The following is a 22,442-nucleotide window of genomic DNA, read 5'->3' as shown; positions in this document are numbered from 1 at the left end:
CGTCTTTTAGCTTTGCTTTTTTAAAAGTACGAGCCGGCCCGCGGCATAACATACGCCGCTATTTAGTTGTTTCTAATTTTCAATAATTCATAATTTGTGAATTCGACAGTACCAACGCTGACACTGAAAATATTTCTTTAAAACACTATAAGTAGCTCGTTAAGGACCATAACCCCCCCCCCCCCCTTCCTTCCCTCCCCCCCTCCTCCCCCCCCCCTACGTTTAAAATCGTTGGCTCTGCTTGTAAACATTTAGAGTGAACACAGCTCACTAAAACCATGTAGGGGTGGGGAGGTAGGGAGAGCGTTTGCAGCTTGTTTTCTAACGGCTCGAAGAAGAGAATTATATATATAGAAGATAGATGGGACAGAGTAGCCAAGCTAAACCGTAAGTCTCGAGTTTGAATCCGGGTTCAAGTCAGTATACCGTTCCTGAGTCCACCCAGCTCTGATGGGTACCTAACTCACGTTAGGGAGAGTAAAGGCGGCTGAGCCACTATCCCTTTATATGCCAAGGTCATAGTAACAAGTGAACTCTACTTCACTTGCCTCATAGACCATCAGGTTTGAAAGGGAACTTTTAAATAAAAGTACTAAGAAAAGATGATAGATAACACAACAATCAACAGCAGGTTAGATTGAGGGGCGTTTGACATAGTGGATCTGACAAATCAGCTTGAAATTAGACCGAAGAAACCCACACTGACCGGTGATATGACTTCTGTCATAAGTCAACTACGGACACAAAACATGACACAACACATTCAGGTATAGTTGGTGGCATGGCACTTCATGGTATACTTGCCAGTATACAAGGCCAGAGGCGAAGCGAGGGGGGGGGGGGCGGGGGTACATATGTCCCCGGGCGCCGACACTAGGGAGGGGGGGGGCCAAAATGGGTTGGGAAAAAAGCTCATTTTAGCTGCAGTTTTGCATTATAAAAATAAAAAAATAATCGGGAGGGGGGGGGGGGGGCGTCAAATTGAAAGTTTGTCCCCGGGCGCCGGGAAGGGTCGCTACGCCTCTGTACAAGGCTAAAGAGAGAGGAACGAAAAGAGACATAGGAATAGAGAGGAAAAGAAGATGGAAGTAAGGTAGTAAGGAAAAGAAAGAGAGAAAACGAGAGCAAGGAGAAAGAGAAAGAAATAGAGTAAGAGTTATGCAGAGAAGAACAGAGGGAGAAAAACTGAAGAAGATACAAAGAGGAAGAGGGAAAGAAGGAAGATAAAGAGTAATAGAGAGATGATTGTGAAGAAGAGAAGAATAAAGAGGAAGAAAGACAACAGAAACAACGAAGAAAATGTAATGACAGACATCCCAGAGAAAACACAATTATTGGTAATTAAAAACAGATCTAAACTCGCCAACACAACTAGCTGGATCAAGTTTACATTGGCCAGAAATCAGTGTATGTCCGTTATTTTAAGTTTTCTCGCTACAAATTCATAGATTAGGGGAATTAACTCTTAAGGATAAACCATGGAGATTTTTAGCTTCGATTCTTAGCATTTACTGAGTTATAGTTCCTGTCGTCCAGGTTTCTGTCGTCCCACATAAAATCGATTCAATAATTCGTTCATGAATTTTAGATATAGAAATCAAAACAAATCAAAGGTTACATTTTTTCCCCTCTCCCCTCACTCGATAAAATGTAATGAGATGGTTTCCATGGCAACGCGCGCCGGAGCTGTAAGAGTTGCTCAACAACCAGCGGCCATCTTTACATACGGGGCATTCCGTGGGAAGTTCAGCAATTAATTAATTAGCTCAGAAAACAAAAGTCGCATTACGCTGTCGGAAACTATAATTAATAAAGCCGGCCGGTATTTTGTAACTCAACACGACGCTGCGCTAGGGGCGGTGGAACACGGCGCGGCTGTCACGGAAAATTCCGGCTTCAGGCTTACAGGCATCACTAAGGTACACGAGTTCGACCTAATGGTGTAATTTATCACGGAAAATTCCGGTTTAATTACACAAGCACGACCAATTGTGTAATATATCACGGAAAATTCCGGTTTAATTACACAAGCACGACCTAACAGTGTAATCTATCACGGAAAAATCCGGTTTAATGCCTACATGCATCACTACAATACACGTACTCGACCTAACGGTGTAATCTATCACGGAAGATTCAGGTTTAATTATACAAGCACAACCAAACAGTGTAATCTATCCCGGAAAATTCCGGCAACATTTCTATACACGTACTACACCTAGCGGTGTAATCTATCACTGAAACATTGTCTTAGAAACACGATTATCTTTTAACCTCCCTTTGATGGATAATCTAACGGTTGGTTTTAAAAGATGGGAGTTGGGTTAAAGACGACCAGGTCTTAGTTTGGTCACGTGAGCTTCAAGACACGTCTCTCGAAATAGCAATAAAATTTAAATTAAATAAAAAAACGTGTCTTGGAATAACAATACAGTAAAATAAAAAAAAATAAAAATAAAAAAAATAAAAAAAATAAAAAAAATAAAAAAACAACGTGTCTTGGAATAAAAATAAGGTAAAATTTAAAAATAAAATAAAAATTCTAAAGTTGTCCTTCTGACGTTATTGTTATTTCAACAGCATCCATCTAAACGGAATATTTACAAGTAAAAATACTGCACAAGTTCACTGCACATTGAATGATAAAATATAGGAGAGCCGGGACTCTACCTTGTCTTACAAAATGGTGTGCTGTCATTTACTGACATCTTATGTTGTCATTTTTATATTTATATATGTTTGTTGTCATGATTGTTAGTAGATGAGTCTGCGCATCGCAGTCAGCGTAATGCTATCGTCTTTTTGTTTTTTGGTCCATCACCGGTTTCTTTTGCCAATAGTTGGTTATCTCCCTTAACATTAACGGCGGTTCATCCAATAGTTAACGCCCTTGACTACCAGTGTTTTCATTTCTGTGTTACTTCCCCTAATTTTATAAGCGGTTGATTTTTTTATCGTTTAGTTTATTTACTACCGTTCATAATTTTAAAAAAATCTATGTGTTATTGTTATCCTCTAATTATTTTGTTAATGTTTTTAACCGTTTATCGTTCCTAAATTTACCGCCTATTTCATCCATTTAGGTTGTCTTTTTCATTCTTGTCAATACCCTTCTCCAATGATGTAATCGTTTTTTTTCTTTTTATTCTAACAACCCCACCCTCTTTTATCTAAACCCTTCACCATTTAATACCCCCCCACCCCCAACACCCACCCATGTCACGAATCCCATAATTCAATAAAATGTAGGTCCTCACATTCCTCAAGGGGAGTAGCGTCCCCTGGTGATCGGCAAGGGGAGAATACTGGAGTTAATACAATTGGAACAAGAGCTGCTAAAAATAGATTTCTGACGAATGATGAGTGATGGAGGGGGCAGTGGAATAGAGGACAAATGATGAGAAGAAAAGAGAGGGAGGGGGAGGAGAGAGGTATAACGAGAGATGATAATAAAGAAGGAGGATGGACGGAGATAAAATAAAACATCGAGAACGACGACGATAAAAGAAGAATAAAAAACAAAACGCCGACAAAATAACGGAGGGTGTGTGATGGTGGATGTGGTGGTGGTGGTGGTGGTGGTGGTGGTGGTGGTGGTGGTGGTGGGGTTGGAGGGGGTACACCTGTAGCCAGGCCACATTACTAAAGTGTGGCTGTTGTAATCGCGGAGTGACGTCATTTGTTGACCACAGGAACTTTATCTGACAATTCAACTTCCGGTAAAAAAAGTGGCACCTAAAAATTGGGACCTAAAAACGGGGCATCGTAGAAGTGTACCCAAAAAAAGCAACACCTAAAAACTAAGTGGAACCTATACTTATTACACCATACACCAGTTTACTACAGTAAAAAATAAACAGCCTACACGCAAGCTGACTAATCTATCATACAGTTATTGGGGGGTCTGGGAAAAACATTAAAACGTCGTTAATCTCACATAAACGTGTCAGGCACCTAAGTATTTCTTCCAGGCAGATACACCTTTTACAGGTGACGTAACGGCATTTGAAGTCAGTTGTTAAGGCTAGCAGTACTACAGCAATCTGCTTGACTATGCTTTAACATTAACTTTCAAAAAAATATAACAAAATATAACCGCAATATATTTACCCAGCTTTGAGTAAGTCAAACTTGGAGCTTCATTGTTTGATTTTTTAACGGTGTAAAAACTACAGTTGAAAATACAAATCTTGACAAACGAAAATGAATAACAAGCAGAAAAAAAATTGTGCAAATGTAGCGCTTTGATCTTTACATGAATTGTCGATGATAAAAGTACGTGGTTTTATTGAAATATTATTCTGCAAAAATTGTCTGAATTGTCTCAATTTTTAAGAATAGAATTAAAAAAATAACTTGCTTTGCAAAGATTACGCGTATTCTGATATTTGTGTTACATAAATATCAACAATGACGATACTTCAATTATAGATCTACATTTGTAAGTTCCGTTACAAAATATCGTTAATATCCAGTGGCGTAGCGAGGTCGGGTGTCACCCGGTGCGGCACTTAATGGTGTCACCCCCCCCCCCCCAGAGGCGTAGCGACCCTTCCCGGGGACATACTTTCAAATTTTCGATTTGCACCCCCCCCTCAAGTTTTCGATTTGCACCCCCCTCAAACTTTCGATTTGCACCCCCCCTCAAGTTTTTCTCTATATATTTTTCTATTTTTTGCCTTGGTGTCTGCCCATAAATGGTGTCCCCCGGTGCAATCCGCACCCCCCGCCCCCACCCTCGCTACGCCCCTGTTAATATCAATACTATTTTTTACGAATATAAACACGTCAGATACTAGAGCTGAAGAAGTTACGTTACTAAAAGAAACACTGACGTAGACATAGACGTGCCTGCGATACAATGACGTCATATTATCACCGTAATCTTGACCTCCCCCACGAGTTGTAAGGACCGCGAGAGTACATCCCTGGTAAGTGACAGGTCTAGAGGCGGTACTCACGCGTGTCACGGGCGCTAAGGTGAAGGCCGTCCTTGAGGAGCACTCGACGAGTGCCAGAGCAGTAGCTGAGGGACCATGGTGTGAGGGGAGATGGTGACTTGGAGAGGTGGTTGCTAGAATCGATGCTGGTACAAGACGTCCCTAAGACTCTATTAGCTGCCCTGTCTTGTTCCGATGCTACTGTGGTGACTGGTTTACATCTATCTCTGACATGACCGACTGGTGGTACCTCATCGGACCAAAGACCGTTAATTCATTTGAACTAAGGCGGTTAATTCATACGATCAAAGACAGGTACCTCATCTAACCAAAGGCCGATAACTTATTATATCAAAATACAGTTAATTCACCGGAGCAAAACCGGTAACTCATCCGACCAAAGACCCTTAACTCATTAAAAGAAGGGCCGGTAACTTCTTGAACCAAAACTAAACCTGTAACTCCTCCGATAAAGGATCAGTAACTCACAACACCATAGACCCAACCGACAGAAAAAAAAACAGTATAAAAAACCACCAGCTAACTGAATTTAATCTGAGCAGAATTCCTCAGTAAACAAAAGACCAAATTAAAAAAAAAAAGGTAGACATAACTGAATCTAAAAATGTAAATTAAGTTAGTGTTTATCTAATAATATGTCAAGTTCCTTGGAAATATAAAATAATCGTAGTCATCATGTCTAGAACTAAACCAGATGTTTTTTTTTTTACTAACAGATAATGTAAAAATATAACAAAAATAAAAGACCAAACATCTTTGTATGCCAATGTAGATGAGTTTAAAGGATAGAAAAAGTTTAAAGAGAACTAAAAAAAAATTGTAAAAAAAAAACACAAACTGACCACAATTCTGGGGATGTGTCGCTGCTCACCCGGGCCGTACACCCCCGCCAGACGGAGGACGCAGCACTTGAACGTTCGGCCACTGGCCGTCAGATGACCGTTGGTCGCCAGGACTTTCTTCTCAGCGTACATCTTGGTCTTGGAGTAGTGGTCAGTAAACTGGTGGACATATACAGTAGGGCGTTGATATATATGCACATATATGAGAATATATATATACGCATTGATACAAATATATACGCATACATGTTTATGTATATGTGTAAATCTATATCTACATTTAAATCTAAATCTAAATCTAAATCTCTATATCTATATCTATATCTATATCTCTATATCTATATCTATATCTATATCTATATCTATATCTATATCTATATCTCTATATCTATATCTATATCTATATCTATATCTATATCTATATCTATATCTATATCTATATCTATATCTATATCTATATCTATATCTATATCTATATCTATATCTATATCTATATCTATATCTATATCTATATCTATATCTATATCTATATCTATATCTATATCTATAACTATCTTTATATATCTATATCTTTATATATCTATATCTATATCTATATCTATAACTATCTTTATATATCTATATCTTTATATATCTATATCTTTATATATCTATATCTTTATATATCTATATCTTTATATATCTATATCCTTATATATCTATATCTATATCTTTATATATCTATATCCTTATATATCTATATCTATATCTTTATATATCTATTTCTTTATATATCTATATCTATAACTGTATCTGTATATGTATCTGTATCTAACCTATATATAATCTTTATCTAATCTATGTCTAATCTATGTCTAATATATGACAAATCTATATCTATATATAATTATATCTATGTCTATCTCTACGTTTATGTCTATGTCAGTATCTGACTGTCTATATGCTGTCCGTATATATATGTATATGTATATGTATATGTATATGTATATGTATATGTATATGTATATGTATATGTATATGTATATGTATATGTATATGTATATGTATATGTATATGTATATGTATATGTATATGTATATGTATATGTATATGTATATGTATATGTATATGTATATGTATATGTATATGTATATGTATATGTATATGTATATGTATATGTATATGTATATGTATATGTATATGTATATGTATATGTATATGTATATGTATATGTATATGTATATGTATATGTATATGTATATGTATATGTATATGTATATGTATATGTATATGTATATGTATATGTATATGTATATGTATATGTATATGTATATGTATATGTATATGTATATGTATATGTATATGTATATGTATATGTATATGTATATGTATATGTATATGTATATGTATATGTATATGTATATGTATATGTATATGTATATGTATATGTATATGTATATGTATATGTATATGTATATGTATATGTATATGTATATGTATATGTATATGTATATGTATATGTATATGTATATGTATATGTATATGTATATGTATATGTATATGTATATGTATATGTATATGTATATGTATATGTATATGTATATGTATATGTATATGTATATGTATATGTATTATATGTATTATATGTATTATATGTATATGTATATGTATATGTATATGTATATGTATATGTATATGTATATGTATATGTATATGTATATGTATATGTATATGTATATGTATATGTATATGTATATGTATATGTATATGTATATGTATATGTATATGTATATGTATATGTATATGTATATGTATATGTATATGTATATGTATATGTATATGTATATGTATATGTATATGTATATGTATATGTATATGTATATGTATATATATATATATATATATATATATATATATATATATATATATATATATATATATATATATATATATATACAAGTATGTGTGTGTTTGTGTGTATGTATGTGTGTGTGTGTGTGTAAAAATATACAAGAAGTTCAACAGGTGCGACCAGTTACCTTGTCGTCTGTCAGGTAGGGTAGACTCTCGTCCCCATTACGTATCTCCTCCCCACCAAAGATGACGTTGTACGTGCTCGTGTAGACTAGCCTTGTGACGTCATTCTCCAGGCAAGCTGAGGGTTTGAAACAGGTAGCGTGTCAGCAGGGGTTGGGTTTAGATAGGGTTCAGTCACCCGTAACAGTGTGGGTAGCGCGTACGACTGGGGGTGTAGGGGCTTATTATCATAGAACGAGCTACACTGGGATATATATATATATATATATATATATATATATATATATATATATATATATATATATATATATATATATATATATATATATATATAAACACAATTTATCAATACATGTGATGTGTGGTAGTTTTCAATGAATGTGTCGATCACTGTGAGTAGAATTGACACAAAGCACATAACAAAGTGGTTTTATTTTTAAATTCTGGTCTGGCTGACCTAGTTAAGTGAGTTGTTTTCATTGTGTCGCGTTGGGCGAGTGAACACTTTTTTAACACTGGCTGACTTTGGATTGTTGGTGATTTAAACTCGGCACTAGTGATTCTCTCCGGCCCAGCGCCCGTTTGACTGGGGTTCGAATCACGGTGATGTCACCGTATGACGTCACCTAGCTATGACGGGTACCTGACTCCGGAACAGGTAACACACAAAGGCAGTACTCGCTTCACCTCACAAGCTCCGAATGATCATTTCACCCACTCGAAGTATTGACCTTATCCAACAACCATTCGATTACTTTTTGTTTTCCTTTTTTACTTTCTCGTATATACGAAGTATAGAGAAAGTATTGTAATCGTGCACAAAAATCACTTGAAATTTTAACAATTTTCACCGTATTACACCTCAGTCCTTCATCACATCCGAAGTATAGAGGACTTATTTTAATCGGGCAAAAATTATCAATCCAGATGTATCAAAATTAAGAGGTTTTGTGCGTAATCCAGTCTGAAAAACTGGGCTTTGCAACTCTGTCCGTATGTCTGTGTGTGTGTGTGTCTGTGTGTCTGTCCGTGTGTAAACACGATTACTTGAGTACCGTTACAGCTAGGTTGATGAAATTTCATATATAAGTAGTTTATCAAAATCGTAGATCCGTATCAACTTTTGAGCGATTTCCGAGAACCGGAAGTGGTACTTTTTCTACTTTGAATTTTTAAAAAGCCTATAACTTGAGTATTATTTCACATAGATAAATGAAATTTCACACATAAGTTAAAGATCTAATTCTCTACCTTCTGTTAAATTTTGAGTAATTTCCATTGACCGGAAGTAGTAATTTACGCTACTTCCGATTTCTCAAAAAACTAATGTAAATTTTTAAAGTACTAATAATATTGCGCACTATTAAACACTCTTTTATTTAGCGTTCACTTGGTGTGCAATTCATTTGTCTACGAGATTTTATTCTATTTTTAAAACTTTAAGTATTTAAAATTGATTAAAAATCATGTCTATAGCCCGAGTTCCCATCCCCTGTTGTTTTTTATAAGAATATTCGAGAAAGTTTAGGGGAGATCACTCCCGGTTTATTTCTTCAGTATTACGTTTTTCACCATCGGCTTGTCAGGACTTACAATAGTCATACTTCTTCTTTTAGACATGTACTTTTATTCATTAAAGATGGTTTGCTTATACATAATACTTATAAAATAACGATTATTTCAATTTTATTTTTAAACCACGACCATTTGACTACACATACAACAATGAAGTGATATTCAGATTTTACTAAATCACGGATTCCAACAAACAGTGAACAATACAGCCTTATCGAAGTCAAATGTGTTATGCTTTCAAAAATATATATTTCTATTTCTGATATGCGATTAACCCTATTTCGATATAAACGATTGTGCTATAATTTTAAAAAATTGTCTACTAAAAATCTAAATAAAGAGAACTTGATATCAAATTATTTTCTAAGAGGACGCGCTTGAGTATGAATTTTCAGGCGGAATAAGAATAGCGAGCGTAATTCAGGGGAGACCACCTTATTATAATTATTTAAAAATTAGACGTAAGGGTCGCGGAGTTCCTTCCCCTGCACAATGCCACCAAAGTGCAATCTTCCTCTCCTCCGCTGAGGCCCTCGAAACTTGAAGACGAAATTAAAGCTAGAAAAAGAAGGGACGGAAATCGAGATGCGGAAAAAAGAAAGATGCAGAAATAAAGGGAGGGGGAGATGGGAGGTATGGGGGGAGGGGGGGGGGGAGGGGGAGAACGAGGGGAGGTAGCTCTAGAACAGAAAAGAATAGACAGCAATTTGATCTGTCAAAACCCAATCCATAATTCACAGCTTGCTGATGTTAAATTCAATAAGACACGAGTTAGTTCTCTCCCCTTAGTTAAATTTGTGTGTGTGTTTATCTGAGGATTGAAGCTCTTGGTGACGATCAATATTTTAGTTGTCGTTGGTTACTTTGTGTGGCAGGGTTGTCTCGCGTTATTTATTATTGCTTGCTTCAATCGGATGCATTGTGCAATTTTTATTTCTACATTAGCTCAATGTTTTTTAAATGAAGAGCTTAGTTAGCTCAATTTAGGTGCAAAATAGTATAAGCTTCAAGTCTCCCCCTAACCACCCCCCCCCCCTTGCGTCTAAATTGAGCAGACGTTAAAAAAAAAGAAAAATAACAAAACTGTGTAAGTTCAAAAGTATTTTTTTTGGTCATAACCCCCAACCCCCTCCCTACCCTCTGTAGCCTGCCTCAAATTCAGACTCTGGAATCTTTCGGTGTCTTCTCTCTTACAAAAAGATTCGACCAAAGGCCTTCGCTAGTGTGATACAATTTACAATAGTGTGACGGGAAAGACCTTTTGTCAGAAACAGCTGTGTGTAATTGTCTTGACATTGTCTTGCCTCAAATTCAGACTCCGGAATCTTCTGGTGTCTTCTCTCTTACAAAAAGATTCGACCAAAGGCCTTCGCTAGTGTGCTACAATTACAATAGTGTGACGGGAAAGACCTTTTGTCAGAAACAGCTGTGTGTAATTGTCTTGACATTGTCTTGCCTCAAATTCAGACTCCGGAATCTTCTGGTGTCTTCTCTCTTACAAAAAGATTCGACCAAAGGCCTTCGCTAGTGTGATACAATTACAATAGTGTGACGGGAAAGACCTTTTGTCAGAAACAGCTGTGTGTAATTGTCTTGACATTGTCTTGCCTCAAATTCAGACTCCGGAATCTTCTGGTGTCTTCTCTCTTACAAAAAGATTCGACCAAAGGCCTTCGCTAGTGTGCTACAATTACAATAGTGTGACGGGAAAGACCTTTTGTCAGAAACAGCTGTGTGTAATTGTCTTGACATTGTGAAGTTAAGGCTATTATTAAAGAAAAAAATTGTTTCACCTTTAAAAAAATGTTTCTTCAGTTTATAACCCCCACCTCCAATAAAAAAACAAACAAAGAAATAAAATTAAACAAATTAAACAAAACAACAATAAACAACAATAAAACAACAATAAACAACACTGTAGTAAACAGAATTAGAGTCAGCAGTAGACCCGTACTCACACTTGTAAAAACATCCTGAATGCTGGTACCACAACGTCTAATTTCAATCCTAATTGGTAGCAGTACCTCATAACTAGACACGCGCGTAAGGAGACACACAATAATACACGACAGACGTTCTCTAAAGATGGTTCTAGAACAGGTTAACAGGAGCTGCTGTAATGATCCAACCCGGTATTAAAACGGACGTGGTACGGCTAACCCCTCGCTCGACTACTAACACAAAAGTCTCGAGTTCTGATCTCTGTCTCGAATATGTACGACGACCTTGAGTCCACCCAGCTCTTATAGGTACCTGGCTCACGTTAGGGAAAGTAAACACTGCCGGGCATAGAGCTGAGCACATTATACCGTCAAAAGCCGAGGTCACAGCTGAACTCTACTTCAACTACACAACGGACTTTGAGGTTCGAAAAAGTACTTCACTTTACTTGTTTTTTTACGGTTGACCCAAGAACTGAAAACGTACATGGTATGGCTAACCCAAGAACTAAAAACCTACATGGTATGGCTAACCCAAGAATTGAATACGTACATGGTATGGCTAACCCAAGAACAGACGATGTACGTGGTATGGCTAACCCAAGGACTGAAAACGTACATGGTATGGCTAACCCAAGGACTGAAAACCTACATGGTATGGCTAACCCAAGAACTGAAAACCAAAAACCTTGTTTATAGCACTCTTGCCCAATCATTAAAAGCCGTTTGAAACTAAAAGCATTATTATTCAATTACCTGCCCCATTGGCCGCCATATTAAAATGTCGCAACCCAGTACCCATCAAAGCGAAAAAAAAAAAAGAAAAAAAAACCCTATTCACATTAAGACTCTAATGCTGTCTTCAAATTAAAAAGATATAAAACAAACTAGCTCAACCGTTGCTAGAAAAACAAAGCACGGACTTGCAAATTGCGAATTACATAGCCGTGAGCAGAGATGGACTGGGGTTATCAAGCAACCGAGTGGGGGTGGTAGGGTAGAAAGCGACCTTATCTAAGTTTAATTTTCGAACAATTCCGCATCGTTTCTGGCGACCTACCGTGAATTTTCACGGTGTCACGACGCCCCCCTCCCCCAGTTGTGGTAAGGATGCGATTATAATTCACGTTGATATGGGTGTAAGTGTTTATATGTATATATATATATATATATATATATATATATATATATATATATATATATATATATATATATATATATATATATATATATAGGCCTATATATATATATATGAATGTGTTGAGATGTATGTTTGAATCAACGTGTCTGTAGTATTGTATGTGTGTGTTAGTCTCATCAAAATAAAAAAAAAAGAGATGGATAATGGGAAGGGAGGGGGGGGGGATATTGTCTAATCATTTTAATGACGAACAAAGCACTGGTATCATGTTAAAGTAAAAAAAAAAAACAACAAAGTATACATTTCCAGTGCTATTAAACTGCAATAAATAAATCAAGCGTAATCATCCCACCTATAAAAAGCCAACAAATTTTTTTTTTATATTTTCAACGGCTGATGAGAAAAACATTGAAAGATAACAGTTTATAGTTTATAAATTGCGTCGTAAAATAAACCATTATGTTTAAAAAAAATTCTAGCAGTTAGCTTTCAACTTGTTTTCAACAAATTGTTCTACGACGCGTAACGATACAGCGATGCTCTGTTAAAACGACATTGTAGAAATTACTTTTTTAATGTTTGGTGATTTTAAAAAAATAATTTCAAAAACATAATTAAATGTCCCTTAGGGAATGGATATACATTTTAAGATAAAAATATATGAAAGAGCGGTATCATCAATTGTAATGATTCCCCCCCCCCCCCCTATCTATTTACCTCCCCACAATCTCACACACCATAAACCCACACATTTATTTTATTTCCTATATCAGATAGGCTCACCATACGATGATGTTGGTTGTTTGCACGATCGTTGGTGCTAGAATGTGCCGTCTTGTGGTATGACGTGGCGTAGCGGTAGAGCACTAGACATATAACCGGAAAATCTCGTGTTCGAATCCGGGTTCCAGTCAGCAGAATGTCCCTGAGTCCACCCAGCTCGGATGGGTACCTAACTCACGTTAGGAAAAGTAAAAGCGGCTGGGCATAGCGCTGACCACACTATCCCTTCATATGCCGAGGTCACAGAAACAGTTTAACTCTACTTCACCTGCTCCACGGATCGTCAGGTTCCAAAAGGGAACTTAATGTGCTCGTCATACGCCTGGCTTCTGATACCTCTTACACCCTCCCAGTTACATCTGCTCTTTGCAAACGTCACTTTATTCTCTGTCCCTCACACCGCTTCCGCTCCTCTAACCCGCACACATCTACCCCTCACTCCCTAAGCACCACACCCATCTAATCTAGATCTAATACAGCCCAATAACTGTCAACGTAATCCCGTAATCCATGAGATTAAGCAAATCCCCGGTGAAGCCGAAGTCTTCAAATTACGAATAAAACAATTTAAACTTTATTTAATGCCAGAAGGTTTGTTCCAGCGTATGGTACACATTGCTAATAAAAAGTTGCACGGAAAATAAATACGTTTATATATATATATATATATATATATATATATATATATATATATATATATATATATATATATATATATATATATATATATATACATAAATACTCTTACCATCACCCATTAATCAGCCCCTAACTCCTACCCTATAATCAGACCCTAAGCTCCACTAAACATTCCCTTACCCCACGTATACTTAACTTTCCCGAGACCCACCCCACCCCGCAAACAAACCCCTTCCCCCACCTTTAAAATGAAACTTACCCACCAGTACAATCTTCCCATTCCCGAGTCTTCATAAACACAGTAACATGACACCAACGACACACACACAACAACAAAATCAATGGCCGCCACACCACTTAGACTGAAGTCTAATGTCACGTCTGTATTTAAAAACTAGAGAAACATCTACATACAAAACACAATGGAGACAACATAACGCTATTACAAGCAGAACGTTAAGCTAAACATCGACACAAATCCCAAACGCACTGCTAAATAATCTGGCAACCTTCCACATTTCAAGAGGAAAAAAAAAGCCCCAGAATAATAACTTCGTATAATTTTTAATAATCGTTCATCCCTGAATATAAATTGAATATTAAATAAATTCGCCGTTCTTTATGGGGTCTGTGACGTCAATCTTTAATTAAAGACCAGCGTCCTCGTTTGTATGCATATCATAACAATTGTTTTAATTAGCCAGAGTTAAAACAAACCAGCTGCGCGTTCATTAACACAACTCACCATGACAACAACAGCATTCTGTAACATACAGAACATATTGCCTCACATAATGTATACAAATCTCGATTAAAGACAACTAGTGTTGATTTTGAATCCAACTTAATTATATTTTCCTGAAGCTATTGGTAGGGTTAATAAATGAATCATTGGATTGTGTGGCCATTACACTTTTAAATTAAAGACCGCACAAACTTTTAATTTAAAGGATTGTGCGTTTTTCAACTGAGTGTGTGGCCATCAACTGATTGTGTGGCCATCAATTGATTATATGGCCATCAACTGATTGTGTGGCCATCAATTGATTGTGTGGCCATCAACTGATTGTGTGGCCCATCAATGTACTGATATTGTGTGTCGAGTAGCTACCCGCCCAACTGTTATCCTAAGTTGTACAACACACCAATTAATACGGATACGATTACAGTCAAATTTTTCCGAGAAGATCATTCCTCAGAACAACAACACGTAGTTCAACTGATCCATGTGTTGTCAACTGGCCCTTACACAAGACACACTGTGACAGACCACAATGATGGAAACCTACGGACCATTCACAAAACCACCAACTGAACTCTAACAACAAACATTTGCGATTTAAATTCAAGGGAGATAACCTCTAACTCTTACCGAACTAATAAAAAAGTTAACTCCCAACTACAGAAGAAACGAAAGGGGTTAAACTCTTCACCAGAAGATATATAAAAAAAGTAATTTACTCTAAAAGCATGTGACGTCCTTCGACCGACAGCTGCGAATATTAAACCTTCAGTCATGCGTTCAAAGCTGGGATGACACACCCGGAGAAATGAACGGGGAGGACCGGAAAAAAATAACGACGTGATGGACGGAGGCTGCGGAATTGGGTTGAGATAAAGAAATACGATTCTATAAGTTTATAAACATATACACATAATACACACCAGATAGACAGCTTTTATAACTAAATACACAAAAGGTAAACGAAAAAAATTAATAGACGTCTGCGATGTGTATATAGTGTGTATAATTATTTCGGTATAAAGTTTGTATTTGTTTATGTGCGTATAGATTTCTGTATTAAGTGAATAATTGTTTCTGTTTAAAGTGTGAATATAAGTTTCTCTATATTGTGTATATATGTTTCTGTATATTGTATATATATATATATATATATATATATATATATATTTCTGTATATTGTGTATATATGTTTATGTATATTATGTAGCCCTAACTATACAAACCAGACACAACTAACCCTAACAATACAAACCAGACACAAATAACCATAACTATACTAACAAGATACAGTTAAACATAACACAACACCATACAAATTCGAATGACAGCGGCGCATTGTGCCGCCTTTGGCTGACTGTCGCGTCTAGCTGGTTACGTTTTTAAGTAAGCTACGGCTTGCACTGACTTGCAGCTTGTTCGTAACTCGAGACAGATCGTTGTGACACAGCCTTTATATATATATATATATATATATATATATATATGTATATATATATATATATATATATATATATATATATATATATATATATATATATATATATATATATATATACATATATATATCTTGGGGGCATAAGATGAGAAGGGCAAAGCGATAAAATGTTATTTACGCTAAAAGCCAATGACATTCTATTCAAGTATGGCAACGTATATCAGGATTTGTGTCACTCTATTTAAGCTGATATCTGAGAGAGAGAGAGAGAGACACAAAAAAGGTAGCTGTGTTGGGGAAAATAAGGAGAGAGGTGGGGAGGTGGGTTACAGGGGAGGAGGGAAGCTGGTGGTTGATTAAGATGGAGTCTGTGATGTGGGGGGACTGAAAAATATTGATGGCAGAAGCGAGAGGAACGGCCAAGAAAAAAAAATTGACATTTCTGTTGGTTTGATGAATAATAAAAAAAAAGGAAAAGCAAAAAAAAAATGTTAATGTTCATCATCACCAATTTTATTTACAACAACAACGACAATAACAGCAGCAACAGCAACAACAGCAGCAGCAACAACAACAGCAACAACAACAACAACAGCAACAACAACAACAACAACAGCAACAGCAGCAACAACAGCAGCAGCAGCAACAACCACAAAAACAACAACAACAACAACATCAACAGCAAAGTGATGCTTTAATTATAAGTAAGTTGTAGTGACAATTCCGACCCTTAACTTAAGTTCCAGTTTCTGTTGTCCTTGTCTTTAGACGAACTGACAAGTAAATGTGACATCGGTTTCAGAGTGAAATTTTTTTTTAGATTTACTGAGTGACATTACTAGTTTCAGAGTGTCATTTTTTTTAGATTTAGTGACATAACTAGTTTCAGAGTGTCATTTTTTCAGGGTGACATTACTAGTTTCAGAGTGACTTTACTAGATTCAGAGTGACATTACTAGTCGCAGAGTTACATTACTAGTTGCAGAGTGACATCACTAGTTTCAGAGTGATATTTTTCAGAGCAACATTACCAGTTCCAGAGTGATATAACAGATTTAAATTGAGAAATGATTCACAGTGACTAGACATCTCTGACGTGTTTAGTGTTTCATTATATTTGAAAACAAAGCTCTAACCTCTATGCCCTAACGTCTGCCCTTGTGTAAAAGTCTTCATATTTTCAACGCTCGACCTCTCTACCAGTTTGCTCTGATTTAACCCCTTCCTTCCCACATTCATACATCCGATTAAAAATTTAATTTTCTCTAGTCCTCTTCAGTAGAATCAACTTGCCCTAGATGGTGTATTCGATACCGCATCTTCGTAACACAAATATGCCTTAAAATTTATATTAGATAAAACGGTATCGTGTTCGTGTAATCGTAATGAAAAAGAGTGGTCTAAATAAACAGAAAATGTATTCGTGAAATGATTACGTCCCGATGTTAAGTAAGTGTCTATTTTTAACAGCCTGCGTTAAATAGCGACTAGCTTTTACGGAATTATTTCCGTGTATCGATAACTCTAAGTAATCGATAACGTCCGTAATGGGGTTGCCCGCAGACCCATTATTTAGGACACAGAGGGTGACAAATAAAAGTGAAATAAGATAGTTCGTCCATTTAGCACTTCGTCTATTTTACAGTTCGTTCAGTTATACAATTGGTTCAGTTAAACTGTTCATCTAGTTAAACAGTTCGCCCATTTTACTGTTTGTTCAGTGAAATAATTTGTTTAGTTAAACAATTTGTTCAGTTAAACTATTCATTCAGTTAAACGATTCCCACAGTTGAGCAGTTCATTCAGGTAAACAGTTCGTCCATTTTACAGTTCGTTCAGTTATACAATTTGGTCAGTTAAACAGTTAATGCAGATAAAAAGAGCTAAATCATTAATTCCGGTAAATATTTCGTTTAGTTAGAGGCTAGTTTAAAAAGTAAACGTTTTAACAACAGAACATCAAAAAGCATTTGACCATATAATAAAAACAAACCAACAGAATCAATAGACAGATTCACATCCTGTGGTAAATCTTAGTACACTTTATAGAAACAGTTCGAAACGTGTAAGTTTAAATTTACAACTTCGATATTAAACCAACCCATTTTCTAACCCTTATACGACCTGTTTAATATTACACAAAAATAACGGTAATTTCTCTTTTTGTTTTGATATCAAAAAGTGAATTTTAAAAAAATTCCGCATATTCTGGCGGTATCACTTTTTATCGCTACCATGGAAGAAATTAGAATGTGAAAAAGTGCTAAAACGTGCTGAGGAAACAAAGACTATAAATAACGTCTGGAACTTTTGATATACAATGTTTCCACATCTTAACTGACACCCCAACTAAACTCTGAACCCCTTCCACCACGACTAACCTCTGAACCCCCCCCCCCCCCCACTCTAACATCTAAGCTGAGAACCCCTCTTACCCAAATAAAAATTTAAAACCTTCCTACCCCCAATTAAACTCTTATCCCCACCTTACCGTAACTAATCGTCCCCAAATCCTAATCCCCCTAACATCCAAGATTTGATCTGCACAGATATTCATTAAAGTTTGCTCTACATAAGTGGACATACCCACAATCTTCCTACAACTGACATCCAGAGTTGGATCTACACAGATATTCATACACATCGGCTCTACATAAGTGGACACACCCACACTCCTCCCTCACCTGACATCTCACGTGACATAGTTCACCAAAAGTAAACAACCCTCCTAAAGCAATGCCCTCTTAATATACCTTTTCACCCTTACAAAACCTGCAAGGCATTTTTGTCAACAGCCACACAGCATAAACTACACAGGTAGGAAGACAGACACATCGACTCACATTTTGTTTCTAATCTGGGTTAGTGTTAAAAAGACAAACAATATACCATAATATAAACATGATATTAGTAAACCTACCACCCACCAACCCCATACACCACTTCTACACAGCACCCCTCCCCACAACTGTGTGTCGTTGAGTCCCATAGCACAGGGCGACCTGTGGTTTCCCTTGCATTCTGCTGTCGATGCCATAGCCGGTTATGGTCAATAATTTAACGTCTTTTTCCCTGGCAACCGCCCGGCGTCCATGGCAACGGAATCGGTCCTGATTAAGACATTGCCAGTGGTCGAGTCACGTGTCGCCCGTCGGTGGCAAAACGGGTGGGGACGGCAGAGGTAAGTTGACGGTATCGATACCACAAAAGCGGATTCGAAAAGAAAATCAATGGGCTCAGAACTTACTGTCTGAGTGAATTATGTAGAGTAGAAATATTAGGGAAGGCGAACTTTAACCTTTGGGGAATACACGCACAAACGCATCAATGGGAGCATATATATATATATATATATATATATATATATATATATATATATATATATATATATATATATATATATATACGAATATATTTAGGCCTATATATATATAGGCCTATATATATATAGGCCTATATATATATAGGCCTTTATATATATATATATATATATTACACACAAACAAACACAAACACACACACATATATCCATTACCTTTTAAGACAGCCTCTGTCCCACCTATGTTGACTTTCTCTATCAGCCCCTTGTTCAACTGGAAAAAAAATATTGATGACATTAATATGAATTTTGAATATTAAAGTACATTTTAATTAAGACAGTAACTCAATTATTAAACATATTTTCAATCCAATCATTTTTATGTTGTTGTGGTTGGTGAGGTTTCGAAATGCTGAATAGTTGAACGAAAACATTTCACAATTTGATTAAAGTTAATTAATTTTAATTAAAACAACATCACGTGCCGTCACGTGATTTGAACACGTGACCAGGCCGGTCGTCAGAATTTGAGATTAAAACGATAATTAATTGGCAGGGTTATATTTAAATTACTGTAGCAGTCATGTCGCCTTAGCGAGATTTTAATGACTAGAATTTAGAAAGACAACAAAAACATAGAACTCTACAATTTCTTATTTAAAATCAACGAACCAGCGTCTAAATAAAAACAAACAAACAAACAAACAAACAAACAAACAAACAAACAAACAAACAAACAAACAAACAAACAAACAAACAAACAAACAAACAAACAAACAAACAAACAAACAAACAAAAACATACAAACAAACAAACAAACAAACAAACAAACAAACAAACAAACAAACAAACAAACAAACAAACCTATAAACAAACAACCAACCAACCAACCAAACAAACTAACAAACAAACAAACAACAGATACTACCATAAGTTTTCCATTTGCTGAGTACCTGGAATTCATAATTAATTGATTTACTAACTTAATTTTTCCTGTTTCAATAGCTGAAAAAAAACCCTTTCAATCTACAACTTACTATCTCAAAACATTGAATTTGCGTACATAAAGATTCATCATTAGATCCATTGGACAGATGAAGTAAAGTTCAAATGTTTCTTGACCTGGGCATATGAAGGGATGGTGTGGTCAGTATTATGCCCAGCCGCCTTTACTTTCCTTAAAGTGAGTTAGGTACCCATCAGAGTTGGGTGGACTCAGGGAAGTTCCACTGACACGAACCCGGATTCGAACTCGAGACTTAGCAGTCTAGCACTCTACAGCTAGGCCACGACTTCCCAAGACTTACCGCACATATTCAGGAGAAAAGAAAGCGAGACTGGTACAACAACCTACAGGCAAGAGTTGGGACAATAGCAGGGATAAAAAGATGGGGAATGGGGGAACGTTACATTCAAAGTTAAAGAACAGAAAGATGATTTGATATCCAAATGATTTAGCTTGTATGTGTGTGGGATGAATGTATGTGGTTGATAGCGTATAGGTTAAAGATTGTGTGTAGGTTGATTGTATGTGAGCTTATTGAGTGTGAGCTTATTGAGTGTGGGCTGATTGAGTGTGGGTTTATTGTGTGTGAGCTAGCTGATTGAGTGTGGGTTGATTGTGTGTCGCTTGATCGTGTGTGGGTTGTTTGTGTGGGTTTATGGTGTGTAAGCTTATTAAGTGTGGGTTGATTGTGTGCTGTTTGATTGTGTGTGTGTGTGTGTGAATTGTGTGTTGGTTGATTGGTCTCAAACATTAGCTGTGTATAACTTGTACAGTAATTGCATAGTGTAACATCTTGCAGTTGAACGAATTGTGTACAATTATATTTCAGGAGTTAGTACACACTAGAGAAAAAAAAATTAAATACATCTGCATTGAAATTTCCAAAGGTCGCGGTAATATTGTCTGCAGCAGCAGACGTCAAAACTATCGTCTGGCAATTCACAACAACACACATCCGAGACGCTGGATCGATTCCCGAGGCTTCCCGCAGCACGCCGCCTCACCCTCAGCGGTTGGCGCGAACCTCCAAGAAAAACACGTTTCTCATTTCACCCCGGCTAACTTTTAATTGAAAAATTTCTCTTATTTTAATGACGAACAAACTAAGTTTTTTTTTTTAATTTTTTTTTTTAGATAATAAAAAATCTTACAGCAAACACACTAGCAGTAAAAAAAAAAATAAAGAGTTAAATTTCCTTGACTCATATTGTATTTCAAGCCCTGAAGCAATCTTCTTCGTCATTCGGCCATAATTGCTGTAAGTCTACTCTTCAAAGGGCTAAAGGAAAACTCAGATTTGTCATCTAAACTGGTGTTTTCTTTTCTTGTTTTGTTGAAAAAAAAAAGTCATCGTTTCATGTTTCAACATATTGAGACTGTCATTTAAATGGTGTGTCGAGTGAAGCTCTATACTAATTAGTCTTTGCATTAATATTGTCGTGATTCTGGTTTCAAGTTTACTATCCTTATACAGTAAGATTATCAGGTTAAATAAGGAAAAGAATGTTAGCGTTGAAAGGTGACACAAATATGTGCATCGTATTGCTTAGAACGTTATGGAAACATACTTTTTAATCCCTAACGGTATTATATAGACACATATTTTGGAATTAGAAACTACTGCAACAGTAGTCAGGCTTAAATTAAGCTACTGCTGCTTCGGGATATAAAAATAACTTACGCTTAATCTTAGGCATTCGTATCAGCAATCTAATTAGTGAAATATTTTAAAGAAAATAATTTTTAATAATATATTTGTGATTCGGTATGGCTAAGGAAATAGGACTTAAGGTATAGAAAAACAGAAAAAGAGCAAATTAGAAAGGTTTGATCTTGTATTATCAGAACGTCCAAATATCCGATGTTAGCCCAGCGTTACTTAACCGATGTTAGCCGAGCGTAACTTAACCGATGTTAGCCAAACGTTCACTTAACCGATGTTGACCAAACGTTCGATTAACCGAAGTTAGCCGAATGTCAACTAACCGATGTTAGCCAGCGTAACTTAACCGATGTTAGCCAAACGTTCACTTAACCGAT

General features: G+C 36.2%; 1 protein-coding gene across 1 annotated transcript in view; it reads right to left on the bottom strand.

The window, feature by feature from the left end:
• Nucleotides 1–22,442, bottom strand: part of LOC131940514 (short-chain dehydrogenase/reductase family 42E member 1) — a 257,452-nt gene that overhangs the window by 26,347 nt on the left and 208,663 nt on the right. The window contains exons 4-6 of the mRNA XM_059299176.1: nucleotides 19,613–19,670; nucleotides 7,822–7,937; nucleotides 5,804–5,962 (exon numbers count right to left, since the gene is read on the bottom strand). Of these exons, the coding sequence (XP_059155159.1) occupies nucleotides 5,804–5,962; nucleotides 7,822–7,937; nucleotides 19,613–19,670 (333 nt within the window). The remainder of the gene's footprint in view (nucleotides 1–5,803; nucleotides 5,963–7,821; nucleotides 7,938–19,612; nucleotides 19,671–22,442) is intronic.

Source organism: Physella acuta, unplaced genomic scaffold (genome assembly GCF_028476545.2).
Source record: "Physella acuta isolate Inbredline_101_S28 unplaced genomic scaffold, ASM2847654v3 ptg000320l, whole genome shotgun sequence".
NCBI lineage: Eukaryota > Metazoa > Mollusca > Gastropoda > Physidae > Physella > Physella acuta.
This window is presented reverse-complemented; position numbering and strand designations above follow the sequence as displayed.